This window comes from Dreissena polymorpha, chromosome 10 (genome assembly GCF_020536995.1).
Source record: "Dreissena polymorpha isolate Duluth1 chromosome 10, UMN_Dpol_1.0, whole genome shotgun sequence".
NCBI lineage: Eukaryota > Metazoa > Mollusca > Bivalvia > Myida > Dreissenidae > Dreissena > Dreissena polymorpha.
Genome location: NC_068364.1, coordinates 88,976,659 through 89,003,062, shown reverse-complemented (window position 1 = coordinate 89,003,062; position 26,404 = coordinate 88,976,659). Strand labels below are relative to the sequence as shown.

Genomic DNA, 26,404 nt, shown 5'->3' with positions numbered 1-26,404 from the left:
GAAACTGTTAGGGGCTCATTTGTTTTAAAAGTCGTATCTAGCCAGCCAGCTTGGGGTGTTTAGCCCTAAAGCCCCACACCTAAACACGCCTCTGCTTATCCAATAAGGTATGGACGTCGTTTCAAGGACAAATAATATCAAAGAAGATCGTTTTTAAGCACCATTTTGGTTCCCTTAATTATAACATTTCTAGACTGGTAATTTAAAATAATTATTTTAAAGAGTTTAATTTGCCTTAAAATGGTGCATTGCATGACAATATTGCTAAAATAGTTATGTGGAACTTTTTGTACACGAAATTAAACGCTGGTATAAATTCTATTGTTTTGTCCACATGCATTAATGGCGTTTAATATCTGCCACAAAAAGTGAACCCTAAAGTTTATAAGTGAGTTATTGCAATTCATACTTTGATTGGAATCATAGTTATATATTTACATTAGTGAGATAATCTAATACTGCTATCCATCAATATGGCCTATATTACCTAATAAACATGTCTATGTCTATCTGTTGACTTGTCTTTGCATGTTCGATACAGCTTGGTCTGTTTTGCATAAGTTTTAATTTGAAACATGATGCCATTGTATTTCAAGCCATTTCTATTCAGTATTTAAAAAAAATATAACGGCCGAGTTGTTAACGCAATGGATATAACAACGGTCTCCGATTTCACTTTATCTTGCGAACAGTTAAAGGAACTGGTTTAAATGTAATATACAACAAGGTTTTAGAATATTAAAATTAATTTGATTTTATTTCATTGTGTTTAAACAATACACAAAATCTTTGAACAAAAAAAGGTCATTAAAAACATGTTGTAATTAACATTTACATGAGCTTTGAAGTAATGTCCTTTTCTATTTATATCGTTAATAATAACATATGAACGTCCCAAATAATCATGTAAATTCAAAGTGTTCTTACTGTTCCTGTTTAGAGTTCTTCAAAACATTGACTCATTGCGAGGTTAGGCTAGTCTTTTAACAGATTCAAACCCAAATGCTATGCATTGACCGTCCTATGAAGAACACCCGAACTGTAATCATATTAATCATATATTTGTTTGATATATATTCCCTGTGTCGTCTTTTATAAGAAGAGGTGTGGGGGGAAGAAGAACACATCTGGAATTTCATGATAACAAAACACGGAAAGGATTATTCAAAAATTGGAAAGGTTTTAGATCGCGGAAGTGGTTGCAGAAAGAAATTATGTTTTTATACATGTAACAATGACCCTCCTGCCATTGTGATACATTGGTTACATGAAGAACATTTCGTAAACAACTTTTTGAAATGCGTCCTAAAGTTTGCTCTTAACGTCGATGTTGGTTCTATCACTATATTTTGATGTATTCTTTCCAGGAAAAAAATATTGCTTAAATATTCGCATCGAATCAATTCATTTTCCAAATGTTAACACTATTTATTTAGTTCACCAGTTTACAGGTATGTACGGTAATGCATAGAATGTACGTAATAATTTCAAACTCTTGGTGCATTTAGTAAGCAATTAATTTGGCACATTTGGTACTTTGCTAATGAGTTATAAAAATGTAATAGGTATCCTTATGTATTTTATATTTGTAGACCGTACAAATTAGTTCATACTAAAATCAATTTGATCACAGCCAACAACTACCTAACAGGAAAGCCCACTTAAAAACAGATCCAGAGGGGTTAATACCATAGAGACTAGAAACAACTTATTGTCAATTTTGTTCAGTTAAATCAACTTGAGGGGAATGCAACTTAACATAGCATACAACAGATGTCTCTCTTGAGGCAGTTACAGTAACATCTGTTATTTGAATAATGTTGAGGTTGTTTTCCGGCATGTCAACTTAACCCACTCGTTTTTGATAAGTGCGTTTCAAAAACGAGTACTATTTTAAACATTATCAATGGTTTACAATTGCCAGTCACTTATTCCTTAATGTGTTATCGTGTCATGTCATACTATAAACAAAGGGTCGATTCTAATGCCTCTTGGAAAGACGATGAAAAAGGCCATTATTAAATTATGTAAGTTTTCGCTACATATTTCGTATCAAGACGTTGTAGGTCGTAACTCTTCATTATCGCAGAATAAAAAATGAAAGAGTATGACTATTTCAATGTTCAATGTTCATTTTTTTCCAATATATTAAAAGCATATTATGACGAAAGTAGCATGCACGTCTGTATTACATTGCATACATGTTGTTTTCGAATAGCTAAATACATATAGTTTTAAACAAAAATCGTAATTTACTAATAACCAAAATTATTTTTGATTTATGGGAAATATACTAAACGCAAAATAAGTATATTTTATTAAAATGCATGACACATGTTTTTTTTACACAATCTTAAATTTAATCGCGTGTAATTATTGTCATACAATTGCATAGGCTCTGGTCTGGGACTATGCAGTTCAATGTACACTGTCGTAGAGATGTTTTGCTCTAGATTGCGTAAAACTAAGATATTTTAATGTGCATAGCCTTAAATTCCCTGCATAGCGCATGATTAACGTGATCTTCAGTTTAGGGAACCGGGCGCAGAACGCTCAACAACGTCTTAGTGAAATCATCGTTTGTTATACTCTGAGACTCAGTTGTTTAAAGCCATACACGATTTTATCATGACGAAATTCACCCGGGTTCTGTTTTACGCGCTGACCATAATGGTCGCTGCATTTGCAAGAGAGCCATCTTTTCCCGTTTGCTCGCGTTACGACTATGAAGAAAGAATATTGGAAAGAGTATTACGCAACGAAATGGCCATGGACAATTTACTCGCGGAAATCCGGAAAACTAACGCCGAAGTGAAGGCTGCGTTGAACGTGATGAAAGAGGACAAGACTGAGCTAGCCACTGCAATGACCGCTATTAAAAAGGCGCAAGCTGATATGAAATCAATGCTGGACGATGCAATACAAGGAGGACTGATTAATATCACTGTAGCTGTGACGTCGATGACGACCAACACATCAGAGGCCATAACACGAATGGAGAAAGAAAACAAGATATTGAAAGGTAAAATGAATGTAGACATGTTGTCATAAGAAGAAAGAATAGACACTATATCGATATGACGCCATCGTTCAATATTAAGCTTATTCTGAAATGTTGTTGTAAGAAATATGCACTGGTTTAGTAAAAATGCTACGGTTAGTATCTACGCAGTGGTAACATACATTAGTTTACTGCAATACAAATATAAGTGGGGAATTTTAAATTCGAAAAGCAGCTTATTATGTCATTGCATTTTAGTACAAACAATGGTTGCACAGACAAAACATCGTATTTGAAATTGATTATTTTAATATAAATTCTAAATTTAATTCTTGATACGAAGAAAAAGTAATGACATGGCATATCTTTAGTCCCATCGATTAGAAGAGAGAGAGGAGAACAATAGTTTAATAAGATTAGACTTACTTAACTATTATCCACATTAAAAAAATCATAATTAATAAAAATCATAATTAATGTAATGTGAATTGGTGAAAGATGTCCGCCACCAGTTATTGCAAAATGCGACAACCGGTTTCTGACTGTTTAAGTCAAAATGGAGAAAATGCGCAGCAATAGCGGGCTTGTTTTAAGTGGATGTAGTTTGGTTGCATTTTTTTATTGCGGAATACTTCTGTGCATAGAATATAAACTAACAGTTCTTGTTACTCTCCAGAAGGAATTCAGGAGGTACCAAAAAGCAATATCAAGCTAATGTGAACATGCTTAAGCACCTATTTATTTTACAAATTTAAACTAAGTTAATCTGTATATTATACACCGTACAACAAAACGTAATGACTTGTTATGAACTATTACGTTTTTTGTAATTCTATTTATATGTATACGATCTGTGGATTTGTTTTGAAATTAAATCAGTAGTAACTGACAATAATATGGTTTTTTCATATAAATATAAATAAATAAATAATAAACTATTAAAAATAACCTTTTATCCCTCCTTTTGTGAATATTGAACTGTTCTATTGGAAGCCGAAGAAATATAAAGTCGGAGTATATTTTGAGTTTGCACCGTGTTTGAACGAACATGATTAACTCATTTGCGATTGATAGACTTTGTATTAATTAAGATTCTTTCTCTCAGTATTTTCGGTTATATATTCAAGCCACTAGCCCGAATAATTATTATCTCATGGAAACAATTAAAAACATCAAATAGCCCACATATACTAGCTCAATAATAGCATGAAGAAATACATACTAATTTATGATGTTAATGTTATGTTCTTTTATATATACTTTAACTTATGCTGCCGAAAATGACATGTCATTATTTTGGCAATCATTTTATAATTACAATAAGTTGTTTTATTTATTTGTAAAATGCTAAGTACGTATAATTCTAATAATACAATACAACTCTTTACTTATAATTTCCACTGGAAACATAACAGGTAACACTTATCATAGTTTTTGTAAATAGATGACAGGCTTTATAATAACCGTTCTGCATTCCAATGTTTATTTGCTATGCAAATATTCAGCCAAATGAACAAAACCTAACATACTGAATTTGCTTTCTATTTTGAGATCAATTGGACGATGCAATACAAGGAGGACTGTTGACTATATCTAAAGCGGTGTCGGCGATGACGACCAACACATCAGTTGCAATTACACAGATAGAGAGAGAACAGATGATAATAAAAGGTAAGCAACATTTTTAGTTATATGATAAGGAGAATGAATATTTATGTCAATCTGACGCCATAGTGAACTGTTAAGCTGATTGTGGAATGTAATATTTTAAATATGCTTTGGTCGTGTACAAATTCTATTTTAAGTATTTACGCAGTGTTATTATACATGTTTAACTATATAAGTTATGTTTAGTTATATTGATTCGAAACAAAATTCAGGGCATGGTGTACCATGGGTCACATCGATTAGAAAAATAAAAAGAGCATAATCGTTTTATATTTAACACAATTATTCTTAGAAATGCCATTATGTAAATTTTTACTATAATTAAAGACTTTGTTTAACAGAAAATTACGTTTAAAAACATTCGTAATAAAGGAAGTGTGATTAAAAATTCTGACTTTATAACGTTATACGTTATAAGTGAAAAAAAGTCCCGCCATCAAGGACTATATTTTTTAAAGTAAGTTGATGTAGTTTGGTAGAAGATCACCATCGGAATACGTATTTTATTGTATTATAAACTCAAATTACGTGTTACTCTCAATAACAGTTTTAGGATGTACCGTTCAGCAGTACAAAGCTGAAGAGAATATCTACAGGCGTCTGTGTCCTTAACACATTTAAAAAGAGTGTAGATGATATAACGTAAAACCAAACACACCATTTGAATTGTTTTGAACTATTTTTTTTTGTATTCCTATAAATATATTTGGATAAGGGATATCTCAAGGAACTTTTATGTGGAATTGGGTTGACTTAAATTACTTGTTTTCTGACTTAAGTTTTCAACAAATAAACAAAAACGTATATTTTTTTCAAAATGAGCTTTTTCACCAATGTTATGGATTTTTAACTATTCTATTTAAAGCCAAGCAATATTTCTTGTTGGCACACTGATGTAACGTAAGTTGCACGTGTGTTTAAATTGAATTGAATTTGAGTTTGAATCAGAATTTTGTCTCATAATGTATGTTTAGTTTTTGTTTGTTTTGTTTTTCACTTCTTTATATTGCTTCTTTGGCAGCATATAATTCAAAGCATTCTTCCTAGTATGAAATACATGTATCCCTATGTTGTCTTTCATTTTGATTATTTATAGTTTAAAAGTTGTATTACATTTTTGAAAATGCTACGCATGTATTATTCTTATAAAACAAGAGAACTCGTTTTTATAATTTCCATATATCATATTTGTAGAAGTAGTTGAAGTTCTGCATCAAGTGCGTTTCATATTTCAATGATAATTTGTTATTTACCAATACCTTCTTATGCCAAATAAACAACATATACTATAATGAATACACTTTCTATTTAAAGACCAGTTGGTGATCCCTACGATATACTTCTACGCCCGGACAGCAGCATCTTCAGCTGTATCACAGACTGTCGTTTACACAGCGGTGGAGGTAAACGAAGGTCAAGGTTATGACCCGGCAACAGGAAGATTTACTGTGTCAGTCCCTGGACTGTATGCGTTTACAGTTCAATATTGTCTTAGCAATATGTATGAGGCTTGGTTGGAAATTGTTAATAAAAAGAAAACGTTACAGAGATCATCAATGAAAGATAAAAGTGGCACATACCCGTGTGTGTCCATGCAGGTGTTTACCAAGGCTGATGTGTCCGACCAGATCTGGGTTCAATCACAATCAGGGGCGAACAGTCAGTTATAAACGGATTCTAACAGATACACTTCGTTTTCGGGAGCATTGATACACTTGTAAAGCAAGCATAATCAGCATGATGTATTGCATTTAAATGATTAATATCGTGTATTGCAATTTGTTCTATTCCCGAAAAATTCCATGTTTTCCTTATGTTAATGACTTAATCATTTACATTTGTTAATCAGTTTAATCTTAATAATTATATGTATGCGTTTAATCAAATATGTAAACGATGGCAAAGCGAACATTTAAATGATGACAATAAAGCTATGTTTTTGCTTGTGTCTTTTTATAGGAGTCTATCATTATAATACAAATGTTTTTTCTACGTGAAATAAAACAAGCGTATACACATTAAATGTATTCACATTTATATTTCGTTTTTACATACATACGATAGCTTGATATATATAGAATCCAAGGTATAAACACAGAGAGGAAATTCGTTAGAACGTTTCATTTTCCTAGAAAATCGTACAAACGGTGGATTAATTTATATAGATTACCAAATATATTCAGAGAGTGAATATGCGTTAGAACGAATCACCACAGGAATATTCTGTAAAATGTATTCTTACGTAAGAATTCAGATTAATTAGTAAGATACGGCTAAGACTATACTACACACAAATTACATTTTCCCGACATAAGCTCTTACGCGAATTGATGAAAAAGACTTGTAATTTTCCGACTTAATTTAACGAAAAGTGACATAAATATTTGTTATATCGGAAATATTTTCCGTAAAGTAATTGATTACATGCACACATATTCAAATAATGGAAACACTTTTATAAAGCCTTACTAGTTTAGCCTAGATATTAATACTAATAATTCCGGTTAATTGTTGAAATGTAGTAGACCAAATAAAGGTAAAGGGTCCTGTACAATATTATAAGATTTTATGAATTTATTTGTTTAAATCTATACATATAGGATCTGGCACGAGTTGTCATATCATACCATATTGTATTAAACGAGTTCAGGAATTTTGTTAGTAAGCGAGCCTTTGGACGAGTGTCAGATCTTTTTTATCACATGCTTTTAAATGAGCAAATTAAATAAATATTTACGCAAACATGATGATAAATACCGAATGTTGTTTACATTTCGTGACGTCATTTGACGTTGCAACGTCAATTCAGCAAAATAAGAAATTGTGACTGGTCAATAAACGAAAACTAAGCCAATGAAAACGCTTAAAAATGTTGTATTACACATGTGTAATAAAAAAAAAATGTAATGGTTGTATTACATGGGAAACAGGGTTAAGCATGTGATACAATCTTTTTCCAGACAGAATTAAATCCACTTAAATGAAATGCATATTCCACTTTCTACATTGTCATGAATGGGAATCAAAACCAGATGCGAGAATTTTGCACATATACTGATCATGTTGAATAAAATGTTGGTGGAGTTTGAAAAGAGCATGCAAATACAAATAGAGCCAACCAAACTAACTCAAAACAATCGCGTACTTATTTTTTTATAAATAAAACGCATCGGTAAACATGTTTATTTAACATTTCAATAAGCGATGCTACTACTGCTGCTGACGGTCCTGCGCCAATGAAAGTGTTCGGGTCGCTTCTCTTAACTGCAAAAAATAGTATGCTGACCTGTATATACGCACAAATAAGTGTTTTATTATAATGCTATTTTTGAAAATGCATTACCTTTTTTTACTATAGATATGTTCCATTAAAAAAATGCGAGTGGCAATATTAAAAGTTGAAACGGAACTTCCTGTTCAAATTAACAGCCGCGCATATAATTTATTGCTTAATAGCTTTTGTTAAATTCACGTCCGTGTCCATAGCAGAAAAGAGAAAGAAGTACTTACATAGTAATATAATTCTGTATTTTAATAATTGACATATAAACATGTCATTCAGCGTCACTTTTGAAGCAGAGAAAAAAAATCGTTGCGTAAATTCTCACTTGAAAGACCTTGTCAACTAAAAATCATTCAAGGCAAGCGTTAAATACATCAGTTCTTAAAGACGAAAATCTTTCACTGAAAACTAAATGATTTGTAAGAAAAACACGTTATTATCTTTTATGTGTGAACGCGTAAACGCGCTTGGTCCTAGCGTCAGTAAAGAAAATATATAATTTATTTATTAACACATTTTTGGTAAATTTTTAATGTGGCACTCATATTCGGCGATTATTCAGAGTATATACATTATATGATTTGTTGGTAGAAAATCATTTCCTCGTGTCGTAGTAACCCTTGCCCCATCACCACACCGCGAACAAAGCCTTAAGGGCAGCTTGAACGAAGGCAAAGTAAGCGCTGTTATAAACAAATGTTTCACATCAAAATAAGTTGTATTGCGGTTTTCGTTCTTTAGCTATGTTACTCACTTACATCGCCAAACAGTTATGTGAGGTAACTCGGCAAAACTTGTGTAGTCTTTAATTTGTAAAAGATTCCCAATATTTTTAACTTTAATATATAAAATTAACAAATGCAAAAAATGTATCAATAATATTATTAAAACAACAGCAATACAACCACAAATGTTCTCATATTAATTCGCCGATATCAATAAATGATTTAGACTAGATATATTTCAAAATAAAGTGTCCATATGAAATTCACACATTAATGTATTAACATGTTTAATACCAACAACCACACAGCTATACTAGTTATCCCTGTCTTTGATTTAACTAGTGATTATATATTTAAGAAGTGATAGTTTCACCGTTCCAGTGGCTATTTCCCAATGTTTTAAATACTAAATAAGATTTGTTAGATTCAAACGGACTACACAGATCATCACAGGGCAAACACAATGCAATGCATACGTAGTATACATATAGCAATTTATTAACTTCACATTGGTTTCTGCGATAATCTACCGCACCAGTAACCATTACGTGTTTTATTTTCATTATTAACTACAGCGGTAACTGACTGAGCAAAATGTACATGTTAAGGTGGTGAAAGAAACGTACGTTTGAATATGGGCATAGTAACGCATGTGTCAAAATGATTATAGAAAGTTAACATGGAAAAAGTCGAAACGACCGCTTTATTAAACCACCTTGTCGTAGGCTTTTTCTCGATAACAAACCTCATTCCATCTTCATCAAGTACCTGTATTTCAAGTCAATGTCTCAGTAGGTATCAATACGTATGCTTTTCGACAACATCTCATACACACCGCTGTGCTAATTCCTTATAGACATATGTAACATATGTAAGTACGAACCTCATGTTCGATCAAATTAAAACCGTAACATAACAATTAGCAAGAATTGCTTGACCTTTCGCATGCAAACCATACAATAAGGCAACGAGATCCGTATTCTCACATGTCGCTATGGTCAGGTGTCTACGCCACCGCGCCCTCTACGGCGGTCATTTTCTCATCGACATCTTCTGGTCGACTGTCATGCAAGTGGAAGCAGCGCCTTACGAGCGGGATGAAAAATAGCATGACACCGCTAAGTGCCACGACAATGCCGGTCACAATGAACGAAATGTCTTAACTTCCGGTTCCGTCGTATAACCAGCCTGCAAACGAATGGTATAGGATTTGGTACGATACTTGTGTGCATTGGATTTGAGATGTGCCTTTTTAAAAGTGTTTCAGTCATATTATGGCCAACATTTAACATACTCAAACATGGTCTATGCGGTTTTCCAGCTCACGGTACTTATGCCAGTTACTGATATTGTCCAAATGTTAGTGAGAGATAAACAGTTGTCAGTTTGCACACTTAAATTCACTTTTAAGCAGTTGCTCCAGCCCAGCAGTATTGCATTCCAATTATACACACGTTTGTGGTCCTTTATTTATGGCAAGTAACAAATTGCCAAAACAGTACGGCATAATACGAAACAACATGCACACATAGTATAATAAAGCTGGGGTCACTGCCTTAGAACGGTGAATGCTAAGCACTGGGGGTTTAAACCGGTTTTAGAGCACTCAAACCTCACACTTGGCCCAGCAATATTCACGATACATATAAGTGTACATAAAATTTAACCTCATAACATTGCAACTCAAATTTAACAGTAATAAAACGGAATTAAAACACATTCAATTTAATAACGATTTAATTACTTAATGGTAGGAAGGATGTAGTAGATCAAATGACGTAATTCAGAAGCGATGACACAATGACGTCACCAGTAAGGAAATAAAAAAATATTTAGGCAGTAATGTAAAATCAAATAACCAATAAAACCAGCTGTGTTTATTGAACATTCTAGAAGCAAACATATAAAAGGGTCATTCCATTATTGACCCTACAAATTTTAAGAAAAGAAAGATATAGTGAATCGAAAACTAACAAGCATGTGTTTTAAAGTACGGCATCATCATTTTCGAACTCGCTTCAAAACATTTCTATAAAATGATACGTCGGCAATTCCATTAGTAAAATGTCATTTTAAAGAAACATTATATTTTTAAATTATCACTATACTTTGAGTTAAATTAAGCGAATTTACGTTGTAGGCTATGACACAAAAGACTTGTTTGAGCAATTTCTTCAATAATATACGGTAACGATCATTTAAATCTTTAAAACATGAACATGCTATGGTATTTAGTACCAACTGCGAAATGTTAATACCATAGGATGAACCTTTGTTACCATCTAATAAACCGTTTTTCATTTCGAAGCTGGTATAGTGGTACCATACAATAATAGCGTCTTAAAGCAGGGATATTGGTACCATACAAGCATCTCATGACCTATCTGGAAAATTGGGACGATAAGTTAATTGCGTGGCCTAGCAGGGATATTGGTAAAATACAAACATTTCTTTGTCTAGCTGGGATATTGGTGCATTGTAATCATATCGTGCCCTTACTGGGACGTTGGCACCATACAAGCATCTAATGACCTGTCCGGAAAATTGGAACGATACAATCATTGCGTGGCCTAGCTGGGATATTGTTAAAATAAAATAATAGCGTAGCCTTATAGCAATATTGATACATTCAATAATTGCATGGACAAGCTGTGATATCGGTACAGCACAAACGTTGAGTGGCCTTTCTTGAGTTTTGGTACATTGCCTGGCGTAGATGACCTCTTAGTACAAGACAATCATTGCGTGATCTAGCTGGAATATGTGTACAATATAGTCATTGCGTGGACTAGCAGGGGTATTTGTACAACACAATAATTGCATGACCTATGTGGGATGTTGGTACGGTACAATTATTGAATGGCAAAGCACGGATATTGGTAAAATACAATCATTTGCATGACCCTAATGGTATATTGGTACAATACAATGATTGCGTGTCCTAGCAGGGATATTGGTACAATTCAATCTTTGTATGACCTATCAGGAATATTGGTACGATACAATCATCGCGTACCATAGCTGGAATATGATTACAGTACATTTATGCCCTCACAAAACTGTAATTAGTCGATGTACGTTATTTGAAATGTATTTTAACATTCATGATTTATAGTAAACAAATAGAGCCGAAATCGTCATTTCATGCTATTGGGCATTATTTCTATTGTATCTATTGTAACCTCAACATGAATGTCCTTCCTTCATATTTATTGAATTACATTCAAATAAAGTAGTACCAAAGTCAAAATAAAAAATTTGACCATGTCATTATGAATTTTGAATTTCAACAAACCTGATAATATGTAAACTACCTAAAGTATAAAACCACAGATATATTGAGTAAATCAGATAGTGAAAACCCCATCTTGAACATGTGGTATTAGAGCTAAGGAGCGCTCACCAGCAATATGCGGACCGATTAGAATGAAAATTTCTTGACACATCAGAAACAGTCCGAATGAGTTGGTCAGCATCTCTTGAAGGTCCGAGAAGGTCAACAAGGACAACATAGGTCAGCGACGCGTACACTCTTAAAAGCATCAACAATACTCGTGCAGGCTTAACATTAGGCAAACATATAATACTGAAATGAGCTTCAAATGTGTCCGTATGGCAAGGATGCCCCCATATTCCGCTTTTTGTACCCACATCGAAAAAAGACACACAATGGATGTGTGGAAATTTGCACGCTGGTTGATAAGTTAATAGTGACTATTCTAATATAAAAGTTTCCGCCCTATTGCAAAAATGAGTGGGTTACGCGTGACACAGGTTTCCAGGTGTAATTTGTTTTCGAAATGATGGCCATAAATCCGATCATGTAAAAAATATTCAAATCAATATATAGAGGTGCGGAAGTTCACACTTCACACGCTGGTTTATATGTTTGCAAAATGTCACCCATCTAGCACCAATGCTAAGTCTTTTTTTTACTAACGCGCGACACACACAAGAGGAACAGACAGATCGAATGACTATTGATAATCTATGTACCCCCACACCCACATAAAGAATTGTTCGTACAGCAATTGGGAACTGTTTATTTTGTTTCCAATTGAGCAATGTCTTTTTTCGGTACTTTATAAAGAAAGAAATAACTCGTTAAAATTTAGAACATATTAATAGAAAACGCACATATCCATCTTTGTTAATCTTTTTTTACAAATTCATATTTATAAAATTAAACAATATGGTCATTACGGTTCGAAACCGGTGAGATGAGGTTAAGATACACCAGTCCTCAAAGACTAGATGTTGTGACCTAGATGGTTTAGGTTAAGTTAATATTGTATATATATAAGTGAAAACAACGTTTCCCGATATGTTCTCATAGAACCCAGATTCGAACTGGGCCTATATATTTCAAAGATAAATATTCTGGCAAAGTTTAATAAAAATTAAGTCATACATATAACATCTAGCATGGTAACAATTTTTTTCTAACATTTGACACTGTGACCAAGATTTTGGAAACACGTGGCCCAAATTCAAACTCAGCCTAGATATTGTTATGAAAAAAATTCTGACCAAATTTCATCAGGATTGAGTTGTAAAATGTGACCTATATAGTAACATGATTTTTTTGAGATTTGAGTAGGTGACTTCTTTTTTGAGCGCTCATTACCAAGTTTTGAAATCGGCCTTGATATTGTCAAAATATCCTTACAGTTAATGAAAAACAGTATCTTTATGTTGCCAAAACTTTGCTCATAATATCATTATAATTATTGTCTTAGCCCTAGTTATATCAATTTATTACATAATATATTATTTTTCCTGTGTTTTAATATCGTAGCCTGTATTGTTTTATTGCTTAAGTTTCTTACAGCATTTTTATTTATATCACACATTTTTAGATTATTTATCCTTTAATTAATTCTGCCTAACAGTATCACTCACTCTTATTTTAATAAATTGTATGTATATTTATATGTTTTGTACAACGCCATTGAATATAATTATATAAATAGGCGTTTCATAAAATAAGCAAGTTTCAAGTTTCAAATAACTTTGTTTTTACAAATTTTATACAAAATGAGTCATACATCTGGCTTCTATTGTGATTTCAAGAGTTGTACTCGTCTACATATTGTCCAGATAAAAATTGTAATCACAATATTTTTTAAAAAGTTGTGTAAGATTTGATTTTGCGACCTGAAACTTATTTCTAAAACAAATGTAAGCCGGTTTTAAGAGAATAAGCTTAAGGAGACTTGTGTAACATTTTTGGTATACATATTAATTATTATAGTGTTCCATAAGTGCGGGTATTTATATAATACATATTTATATAATACATATTAATAATTAAAGTGTTCCACAAGTGCGGGTTAGAATTGTCAGTTTACTTTTTAAAGACGTAAACTTTTATCAGATTGTTTCTACTTTACTTAGTGCTGCATATAAATATAGTCAATAGAATTCCAGATATGATGACTATCTGACAAAATAACATACATAGGAATATGATGGCCATCTAGTGGCGTTTTTCACAAAGTTGTATAGAAAACCATATAATTATCAATATATTACATACATATATGCTTTTATACTACATTTTATACATTTATCATAATTTCAGTAATTTCATCTTACCATTTATGGAATGGTTGCTTTAAACTCTCACACACTGGTCTCTCCGGGAAGTTGTTAAAATCAACAATTTAAATGTATGTGATCATAAAGCATACACAAATAGTGACTATTTCCATATTAAATTTTATATAAAAACATGTCCTTTCACTCAACTCATGGAATCCTCCTGCTCAAGCCGGAAAGAAAAAATGACCAAGAGACTCAATGTACAGGGAAAAAAATAGGTTAAAACAACTATGCACACAAATAATACACTTTTAAGTGGAATGTGTGACTTGTTACACTTGTTCACAAATTTTCGTCTTTTTTATAAATTTATTATTATATTTATTTAATAACAAAACGTTATTATTTTAAATAGCTTAAATATATTTTTTTAAGAAAAAAAGATAATTAAAAAATATGTCTTTCCCTATGGATCACGGGGCGAAAGCTAACTCCATACATTACATCTCGCAGGCTTTTGAATTTGAAGCGAAGTTAAACCCTATGTCGATAATACAGGTGTTTGCTAAATTATCGACGAAAAGCGTTATGAACGCTTTACAAAAATAAAGATGTCGACATAAGATATTCAATTAACAAACATTTATGTTTAACATATCAGGATTGTTGTTTCGCTAAATTGAATATAATTGATAAATCTTTTTTTAATCAATTAATTTTTTTGAAAATTGTCATTTCCCCAACATGTTATTGCTGTATTACACAGGTTGAGCAAAACACGCATATTCGTCCACATTCAGAGATCTGAACACACAGGCCGTTATGCCACATAACTGATTAAGTTTTTTTCCAATGACCGGCAAATATCCCGGATCTGAAATACAGGAAATAGAGATTGAGTACCGTAAGGCAGGGAACGAACCCGACGGCGGTGAGTATCGAACTGGCGATGGTTGCAGCCAGGCACCCGAACCGGTTGGTCAGACTACTGGTTATGGGATCTTTAAAATCATAACCCAGGTGTATGATATCGATTGTGTACACTGGTGATGGTTTATATTGAAGAGCTATTGTACATGTATGATTCGGACACAACATCCTTAGCAGTCGGTAAGAATACTGGCGAGAGAGTCAAACAAATATAGGAATATGGGGAGAACACTGGTTAGAAAGTATTTAAATTAGGGCAGCATATTATTGGAAGTGTTTGTTTCATAGCTTTAGTTCTGGTTGGTGACGATATAATCTATGAATAAAACATATTCATTAGTTTAATCACTCGAAGATCTCTATTGGTGAGGACCAATTTTTACCAAAGAGCCATGATTTTTACTACTTTAGTAACATACTTCTATATGATGTACATTCCAAATATTTAAACACTGGGCCTTGTAGTTTTAAAGAAGAAATCGTTTAAAGTAATACTTGTGCAAACTTTATATCATCATTTCACGCTTGTGACATGACCAGATTTGACCCCAGAGACATGATTAGAACCAAACAGTGTAATGGATCACTTAACCGTTTTACTCACTAATTATTGTAAAAATGTTAATATCCGTATTAAGTAACAAAAGATCATTGAATATTAAAATATATTTAAGAAATAGACATACCTCTGTGCTGTAAGAACGAATTTTCACAGACTAATAAGGACTTCCCAACATATTACATATAGTGTGTACATGAACGAGTTTTCTGCCGTACAGAAAAATACAATTTAAACAATTGAGCACCACTTGTCTTAATTGAAGCGATTATATCCGATCTTATTTTTTTTTTCAAAAACAGATACAGAAACATAAATAAAAACTATAATAAAAGATCAGATGAAGCAGTTACATAAAATAATTGAAAGAAAAGTTATACCCAACTGCAAACAATACTTTATTACAAAAAAGATATGCACTCTGTTATGAAATCCTCGTTTATCTGCGTAGATTCGTTCACTCAACACTTGAACACATGGACACAATTTTGGTTCCGCAAAAAAACGGGTAAACAAGTCGGTATTGGCCTACACACACATCGTTTTAACTGAAGCAAACAATATTTGATTGATGGTATCACATAAAGAATTTTAGTAATTCTATCAAACACCCGTCGCTCATATTCATATGTTAGAAGAAGATTGCGTGTGTACATTTTTGGCATTTAACTCGTGCATAATCCTTGTTATGTATACATGTTTTGTTTTCAAGTTTTCTGTAACAATTGACTACTAAGATACATTGTATAAGGATGACTTTTGTGCGCATCTATATCTCGTTTTGCGTCAATATTATATGCATACTGATAACATAAAGGGGCTGACATCTCTATGATGTTCATTTATAATCCCAAATGATAATTTAGCGCAATGCGATACTGTTTTTGTTCATAGCAATTAATCATGATGCAGTATTACATTTTAAGAGGAATTGATATAAATTATTGCTTTTGAAAATACACGTACGTAGCAAACGTTCTGATGAGAGAATATATAGGTAATAACTTGGTCGTGATGTGTATTTATGTTTTGGTCTAATGTTAATTCTGACAAATAAAAGAACATTAATCACTCACAACTAAAAGAAATGTGTTTGAATAAGTGTGTTCACCTCTCTATTTAAGCGCCATCAAAGGGCTAGGTTCACGAAAGGGTGAAAATGCCCTGTTACAGAATTAAATGACTTTACTCGTATCTTAAAGAGCAATACATTAAGTAAAAGAAAACAACAGTTTTATAGTTAATATCGCTGTATTATGGTTGCCATGGCAACATCATAAATACATGTGAATATGTGTTATGATATATAAAATCAATTGCAAATGTAAATGCATATACTTTATACGTCATCATGAAAATTATAAAAATGTACATGAATAGTGAACACACACAGCATGTTGTGAAAAAGCAACTTATTGTCGTTGGTTGTCATTGTAACGAGCTACACAATAACATGTTGAATACATTGTTTTCTAAAGAAATCAAATAAAAGACAACTATCATGTTATATGAAATGCAGCCTTTGGCATACCCTATTGATCGAATGATGTGCAGATATGTTTAATTCATAATATGTGAAAGAACAATAGCCGTTTCCATGGAATCAATTCTATATGTATATGATATGATATGTCATTTTGCAAAGTAAATATCGATCGGAAAACAAAATAAACCTAACAACTTAAAAAAAAAATGAATTATTTCCCTTATTGCAAAAAAATTATTACATGTACAAATAATCGTATAATACATACTTTTACATGTTTCCATGGTAACGGATTAAAATTAATTAAAATTAAAAGAACAAAACATAATGTAAATACTCAATACAGGCTCAAGTATACGATTAAAAATGAAACATAAATCACCAGTATCACATTATGATGAAACAAATTAATGCACAATATTTCATGGTAATACATATTATAAACAACAGTATTGAATACGACATTTGACGTCTTTGCATTACAAACGCATCAACGTTTAACAATGATTATGGCATTAGCAGTCCTGCACATACCTTCATTACGACAAATAACGTAAAAGTGTATAATTTTTAAATGTAAACTGTTCACTTCACAATGACTTATAAATATTCAAATAAGCGATACAATATTAGATCTAAATATTATTAACATCTAAAAAATGTTAACGTGTTTAATCAGCCGATAACTTGTATCAACAACAACTGGCACGTGACTATAAAATCGAATGAACTGGATGTTGCACACACATCTTCTTAGGCAGATATATATCTATGTATTAAAGCCGTGAATATTCCGGTTTACAAACACACATTTATCTAGTAAGACTGATCTGTTGGTGAAAATTATACGTTTTGCCAAGTACAAACATGTTTAAACTACACTATTGTAATCGATGATGCGCATTCGTATAATGGTACTTTTCATGCATGACTTTTCAACTACTACTTCTACTACGTATTTGCCCACTGCATAATATAAATATAAAAACTTAATACAATATTGTCCTACTGTTGAAACAATTACGGTTTAAAAGTCGAGATACGCATTTAACAAATTCAGATTCCGTTTTACCAATTGAACATACCTATACGTTGAGGAGTAAATCGACTTAAATCGTTGTTATTCTATTATAAATATTTCAACGATTTAACACTTTTTTACTCCTTAACAGTACTGACGTCGGAATCGGAGTCGGAAGTTTCCACAGTTTGTGGCACATGAGACGCATCATCAACATATTTTCCCCAGTCCTGAATGCCACAATCATTTATTGGCCCAGATAAACCAGACAAATACCAAATGACCGATGCAACGTGCGAACACGTGCCGGCAGTACGCGCACCTGCCTGGCATTGACAATACCATGCTTTTACATGGTCTGAGTCATATTGAATCCAAAACGTCGGGGATCATAACACTCATGGAAGAAGAAAACACGATTTTAAAAATTAGATTAAGCATTAATATATGTTCTGGGGTTGAAAAATAACACGGCATAAATGTCTATCAGACGCCAACGCTAAGTATTTATCTCATCACTAAATAATATATTACTTAGATTGTTTTGAATCTGTAGAAATTCTACAATATGTATCTTCGCAGTTGCAATATACATGTTTACTTTATTATGATAAAAACATGAAAACATCCCTGTAATAATACCAGAATCAATGATATGTAAATAGTTAATTTAATATGATTGGTTAATATCAGCTTACAGTTATTTTCATATCCAAAAAGTGGTTTCTGACTTGTAAACGTTTGTAAATCCACCAGCATCAAGTGGTCTATTTTTTAAAGTTCGCAAGTTTGTTTGCAGATCACGAACGGCATTCATCTGTGAATGAAATATACACTAAACGAACATATAACTGTTGAAAACAATGTTATGGTGCTAGGTTAAGCGTAAGGGCATATCCATAAGCGAAAATAGCTTTCCCAAATTGACACTAAGTTTCACTGTATATATCATATAATATGCCACCATTGGTTGATTTGTTTGTAAATTGCTGCATTATTTTGTATTTTTTATACAAAATCTAAGGAATCGCACAAGCACAAGTATGTGGAATTGTTTTGACATTAGTGCAGTAGTTTCTTATAATTATATGTACGTACAGTTAACAGCACATATAAAATGTCATAGTTTACAATATGCCCTTTTATCACTTAATTGGTTAAATTTAAACCGTTTTATTAAAATCCAAAGCAATATAATTTCGTGTTTGCACTGTGAATCAACATAGGGAGCAAATGTGTGTAAACATTGACTTTGTTTTATTCCAGAAGTTTTCTCTAAATGTATGTTATTATTATGTTTTTGGAAGAACATTAATAATGTTCATAGTTGTTGAATAACTTGTCGTGCTTTATCACGTTTGTTTGACATTTCAATGTTTAGCTGATAAGTTACCATAATATCATTATCCCAAATGAACAACGACTACTATAATGAGTACTCTTTCTATTTATAGACCAATTTGCGATCCATACTATAAACTTCGATATAATTAAATTGTATAAGTTATTTAGCAAGAAAATGACGTTAATTTTACTGGAAACTAGATGATTTGTTATAAGCACATTAGATTACTTGTTGATGCTTGAACGCCCGGGGCCCGATTGGAATATATACCATACTGTACGCTTGGAACTTAAGTAGAATACTTTCTTCATTATATACCTCACTTTACGTCTGCCACTTAAGTAGAATACTTACTTCTTTATAAACCTTACTGTACGCTTGGTACTTAAGTAGAATACGTATTTCATTAACTAAAGAGCTATCACACTGTAGCGTCGATAAAGAAAATCATTATTAAACCTCAAATAGTTTGGCAGGATAAAGGGTATTTTTGTATTTTGGTCGGAAAGATGTACATAAGAAACCATTAATCCCAAACCAAACTTTATTATGTGTGGACTTGCTCTTATATTGAACGATTAATCAGAGTATATACATCATCTGATTTTCAATAAATACATAATAGAAACTCATTTTAGTTTGTGGTGTTTTTTTTTCTTTCACAGTTTCAATCAGTTTGACGATTGTCGTCAATCAGTTTTATAAAGTACATATAATAATCAGGTGTAAACATTTGTACTTCCGTATATGGAAACGATCTAACTTTACATCGATATACATATGGAGTGGGGAATGATAAACTTGTCAGTTATGAAGTAGTGATGATGTTGTATTTGATCCTTTGATTGATTAACTAATGTATTTATTGTTTTCGATGGAGTATTGAAGTAAAGTCGGGAATAGTAGCTACGCCAATATACATAGGACTGCAGTTTTTCTTACGATATTTAAATTAGTTTTAATATTCGTTTGACTGTTGATTGTGCCTTTTAATGACTGTATATTTGACTTATTTTCACAGATCTCTAAGATGGTTATGTATCTTTTGTTCAGGAAATTCTACTTAAATAGTTTCTTAACGTGTAATCATACGGACTAACTTAGTAGGATATAATACCTCGCATCGCCTTGAAAAAAATATATAACTGTATTATCACTACAACAGTTCTTATATAAAATTATCAGTATAAATTACATATAATATTTTGAATATGTAATAAGGTTTATAAAACATCATTTATGGCTTAAAAAATAATAATCATACTTCACAAGTTTAAAAATTGGTTGGAATACAGCTGTGGAATTGTGCTGCATAATCACGTTAATATAAAGCGATGAACGTTCAGTGTAAAAGTTTCTATTTAACTCGAAATGAAGCGTTTTGTCACCGTCTGAATATCAGCGTCTAAGGTAAATAACGCTTTAACAGAAGGTTGAAAGTTGATAACAACAATTGATATACAACAAAGGGGACTATCATTCATGTATGATCCGGGCCTCTGCACGGATTTCTTGTGTTCGCCCCTTGCGCGAATCTGTTTTTTCGCCACGCAGAATTTGAGTATTATGCGGTATGTGCTGTCAACGGGAGATGTAAAATATCCTGACACGACGTTGTAGGCATCAACGGCGTTGATTAGCATGTTTATTAACATGACGTCATCTTTTGCCATGTTTTGGTTGGAGGGAGTTCTGACCCGAAACAGGATTGTGGAGATTGACAACTTTGCAAGTCAATTGGAATGAAGATTCAATTAATACTCGTTTTGTTTTAATTAGACCTATTTTTAAAATGAAAAAAACAAACTCAACGTAATAAGTAATGCTTAGATTGATATTTAAAAAAAGATATGCAGCGGAAATTAAAATAATCAGATATACGTGTGCATATCATACGGAAGTCAGTATTCAAAAGGAATAGTGAAACAGGAATTTACGATCCATTTGTACAATTATCCGTTTACAATCATTATATAAAAATCCAAACTCTCAACGATCACCATTCGGCTGTAAGTTTCTAGCTAACAGATCTATAAAACTAACGACAGACATATGTGCATATGTGGGCTTGTAAAAGGGCAATACAAGACGTTTTTTACAAGAACAACACAACGACTATGTAAGGCCAAATTATGTTTCTTTAATCTGCGTTAACTATACACAAGTTACCGCTTAAATAAAGGTATTTCATGAAAGAAATATGTCAAATCTCCTTGTAACAGATCTATCTAGATATTCTAAAGTTAATTTGGCGAATTTGATCGAATGAACCGCAAATTCTACCTTCAATACCAAAGGTAAAATTATAAGATCGTCATTGTTTAGGCTTTATGGAAACGAACAAAAGGTTTAGGTCTTAATCAGAATAATGCAAAAACAATGAAGTTAATTTAGTACGATTGTTACATTATTGCGATCTGCCAATTTAGTCAACTTTTTGTCGAGCTTTATCTCTGCGCAACATCGTATGCTATTATTATTCTGGATATAACATTGATATATGCTAAATGCAACATGTTCCAATTAGATGGTAACTGTGAACTTAAATTGTTACTTAGAAGAGCACACATGTTAACATAACCATGTCACGGGAAAGCACACTGGGGTTTGAACAAACACACACGCATCAAAATTGACATTAATAAACTCACATATATGTGCTGCTAGGCTGCTGGTATATCTCGTACTCGATGCTCTCGCATCGGCAATGTAGCACATCTTCAGAGGTCACGGGTTATCAAGCGTCTGTCGCGTCTCTTGATCACCTTATCGCACGTGCATGTGCTCCTTAACGACCACGTATTTCATCCTCCCTGCAGTGATGTTAAAGATGTGTCGACATAATAAAACTTTGGTTACACATAAACATCAATTTGTCATTTTTTTTTGACAAGGTTCGAAAGTTTCAAAATTAATACCAATACTAGAGGATTGAACACTTATTATAATAATGCCGTACCGCATATGAACAAATTAACGTCTTCCGTACAGTCATCGTTTTAAAAGCATTATTTGTATGCATTAATGTATGCATGTCTGTCTGACAAAAACCTGTCCAAAGAAGAATACATATATTATGCACATATCGTTTTTATTATATAAAGATGTGTATATATAATTAATACTAATATAACAACAAATAATGTCGCATTTTCAACTACGTGTATATCATAATCCTTATGACATATTACGAAATGCGGCATTGCGAGATAGTTGTTTCAAAAGTGGCAACCTCTAGTTTTAATTAATATCAACAGATGTCTTTTGTAATGTGTATAATATTTGTCGTACTGACCTAGTCGTACATACGATGTATAAGTTAGTTGCAAGGAATAAATGACAAGTACCAATTATAGAAGTTAGTAATATCCATATAGCAATTAAAAACAAGTCCGAATAAACCATAGACACCAAATGTCTCTTTGGACGATACTTAGTATTTCATTTCAAATCGTGATTACTTGAACAAAGAAGGGAATAGAATGCACAAGTTATGTATATCGCCCTTAAAAACAGAACGTACGTAAACAATTGAAGTGCTAAACAACATAAAATATCGCACAAACAATGCATATTTGATGTAAATATTGTACATCATCATGATTTCGTTTGAGAGTGCTGCTTGTTTTGCGGTGTTCAATATCAGATCGGTAAAGGTAGACGGAGCCTTATATAAAACCTTACATTGCACCAATGCAGTGTAATGTAATTTTTATTTATATAAACGCTATCTATAACAGTTAATAATGATGCACTAGATCCAACACAGTGAATTTTGGAAATGACTCGCATGCCGATAATGTGCGGCAGTGACGTCTAAAACCTGTTCATTGTGAACTTAAAAAGCCTTGATTCAAGTGGCTTTTACCTTGCAGGCTCACTTTAAAACTCACACTTGGTTAGAGTTTGCTATAGCCATTTCTCAGTTCTCTTACAGTATATCTTGTTTTACTTGAACGTGAAGGTTCACGTATGTGTGTGGTTAAATAAAACATAATTGGTCTTGTAGTATACTCAATTTGACCAGTCATATGCATTTAGTATTAGTCGTTTATTGAAAAACATCACAACTGCCGGTTCTTACGTACTTAAATGTTAACTACAACGCGAAACATAGTTTAAATAAATAGCATATAAATAGTATTAACAATATATAATAACCTAGTCTGGGTAAGGTATTTAAACTCCGACTTCCCATATATTCTCAATCGGGTACACCTATTAGTACTTCATTTGTTACAGTGTTACAGCAACTCTGGAGGTAAGAGGAAATCGGAAATAAATGATTTGGTGAAAACATCAGTTACGAAATATGCAATAAAAATATGTTCATGTATTGGTTTTAAAAACAGTTTATAAAGACATGTGCAATCATATTTAAATCCATCAAACGATTTAAAGAAACATTATCAACATGGAAAACAATATAACGTATCATCACTCACAACATTTAGTGTTTAAGCAAAGGATAAATAAAGTCGGAATAATTGATACCTTTAGAACAAATTGCTTCTCCACATGGACTAGGGGCGATAAATGGAATGCTGATTTCGGACTCTATGGACTCTATGCAAACATAAACAAAATCAATGAACGACATTGTATATTTCGGTATATATATATATATATATATATATATATATATATATATATATATATATATATATATATATATATATATATATATATATATATATATATATATATATATATAGTTATATATATAGTTATATAAGTAAAATGTAATAATCCAGATTGTGAATATTATATAATAAAAGTAAAAACACGTGTCTGGGATTTTAAATATATATTGAATTAGCCAACGCGTTTCGCATAGCTCATCAGGGCATAATACAATATATTACAACGTCAAAATGCCATTGAGATAACATCATATCAATTATGACGTCATAACGTCAATAAATATTAAATGAAATTTAATTTGGGTTTAAATACATGTATAAAATGTTGTTCTTTTGCTAACCTTGTTTGTAGGCTATACATGTTTTTTTACCAAACATTTATTATTGCTAGAACAAATTCGATGAATTTGCATGATATCAATCCCTGTAAATGGAAATGAATTAATAATTTTTAACTTCAGTTATTTCGCCTTGTCAATACATGGTGTATTCATCATGTTATGTTTGACATAAACTTCATATCGTTATCAGGGTATTGACGAGTTACAATCCAGTCGCCTATCAGAAGTCAACCTCTTACTGCTTCAAAAAAACATTATCTTATCAAATACTGAATTAAAAAATAACTCGTTTTTGCTTGAGAATAGGCCACGTATCTTGTTTGTTAAAAGTTTGTAACATATTTACATTATATTGTTATACGGTTATATATGAATATTCATATCTTTGCATGAGCGTTCAATGAACGCCTTGGTGGTTACATTTGTATTGATGACATTTGTATTATGTGCCATACAAAAGAATCAATAACATTTTAGAATGAACATTGAATGATGCGATTGAGTTCATGCAGCACAAAACCTAATGATAAGAAAAAATCTAAACACATCACTCTAAAACAGTTCGCAGATACAAAAACGTTTTAACATTTTAACACATTGCATGTCAATATTCTTAAATGTCAATAGCAATTATGATACTACAAGAAAATAAAACATATTTAAGACATAGTGGTGTGTGGAGAGATAAGATTTACCTTTGACTGAAAAATAAACATCAGACAAACCCATCATGTACCTAAAACATGTTTTCTCTATGAAATTTTCATTTGAATTGATCGCATACAATGAATTTATAAATTGCAACACTTAATTAAACTTTTTGCAAATACAATATTGTCCGACAGAGTACGACAACACTTTTTTACTCATATATTCACACTAGTAGGCGTTATGCTTTATGATACAAAGTTGTGCATTTGCATATTTAATAGTTCAGCCTCAACACGTTTTACACCCTACCAATTTCAGTCCAAAATTTTAAGAACATGACCATTGTAATTTGAACGCTATAACATTATGCAGTGTTGTGGGTTTGATGGTCACTTCTTGTACAAATTCAAGTTTCTGAAAGTAGAAAATACTCATGCCACTTAATGTTCTTACTCATTATTAAGTTTATGTACAATGTATGACGTACTTATCTAGTCGTACATACACCTGGTAAGAAACGTAAACAAAAACATTTAACAAAACAATCCAAGGGATGCATTTGAAAAATTACGATTAAACCTAACTTTCTGTAAACGAGTATAAGTAATTATTTGAATAACTCACAACACTTAACACATTTTGATAAACGTGCTTGAACTTTGAATAGACATATTTGAAAGTACAAAAATCTAGTCCCATATAATGTTTATAACAAAGTCACTTTTCGGCAAGGTCCTCAGAAATAAGTTCGATATAAGCATCTTGAATATTCGTCACTCAAAATACAACACATTGTAAACATAGTGATCATGAGCCGCAAAAATCTGTATGTATGTTCTTTTCCCCATTTTGCAACCTGAACTATTTATAATGACGGTGTATGCAAAATCGAAAACTAATTCTAAATCAGAGACGCACTAGCAATCGACTTAAGAAGTAATATAGACAATAAAGATATTAAAAGCTAGTTAAATTCAGTTGCAAAACTACCAAATGCTTATAGTCAATCAAAGAACGCCGTTTAAATTAGCATTTATACAAATTCCAAAAGTTTAACTGCAGTTGTCAATAACACTAACGAAGTAAAGATAAATACGACGTAATTCTAAACTTATCAATATGTGACAATTGGATGAAGTGCTTACACAGCAAATGTAACTAGGCAAAATGCAACGAGAGCTACCATGTATCAGAAAGCATATTACAG

The 26,404-nt window shown here is 32.1% G+C and overlaps 2 protein-coding genes and 1 long non-coding RNA gene across 3 annotated transcripts in view; 2 read left to right on the top strand and 1 right to left on the bottom strand.

Moving 5' to 3' along the window:
• LOC127848811 (A disintegrin and metalloproteinase with thrombospondin motifs adt-1-like) overlaps positions 1-26,404 on the top strand; it is a 410,245-nt gene that overhangs the window by 36,119 nt on the left and 347,722 nt on the right. The gene's annotated exons all lie outside the window — the stretch shown is intronic.
• Positions 1-26,404, bottom strand: part of LOC127848818 (uncharacterized) — a 267,995-nt gene that overhangs the window by 18,816 nt on the left and 222,775 nt on the right. The gene's annotated exons all lie outside the window — the stretch shown is intronic.
• On the top strand, positions 2,553-6,672 carry LOC127848813 (uncharacterized). The gene is made up of 3 exons (XM_052381449.1): positions 2,553-3,022; positions 4,553-4,672; positions 5,984-6,672. Exons 1-3 carry the CDS (start codon positions 2,629-2,631, stop codon positions 6,337-6,339), a joined length of 870 nt encoding a protein of 289 aa, XP_052237409.1. The 5' UTR covers positions 2,553-2,628; the 3' UTR covers positions 6,340-6,672.

Bases quoted from the DNA above. Each gene is read 5' to 3' on its own strand.
- LOC127848813 (XM_052381449.1), top strand. From the start codon at position 2,629: ATGACGAAATTCACCCGGGTTCTGTTTTACGCGCTGACCATAATGGTC. The intron at 3,023-4,552 runs GTAAAATGAATG...TTCTATTTTGAG, and splicing joins AGAAAACAAGATATTGAAAG to ATCAATTGGACGATGCAATA. The intron at 4,673-5,983 runs GTAAGCAACATT...TTCTATTTAAAG, and splicing joins AGAACAGATGATAATAAAAG to ACCAGTTGGTGATCCCTACG.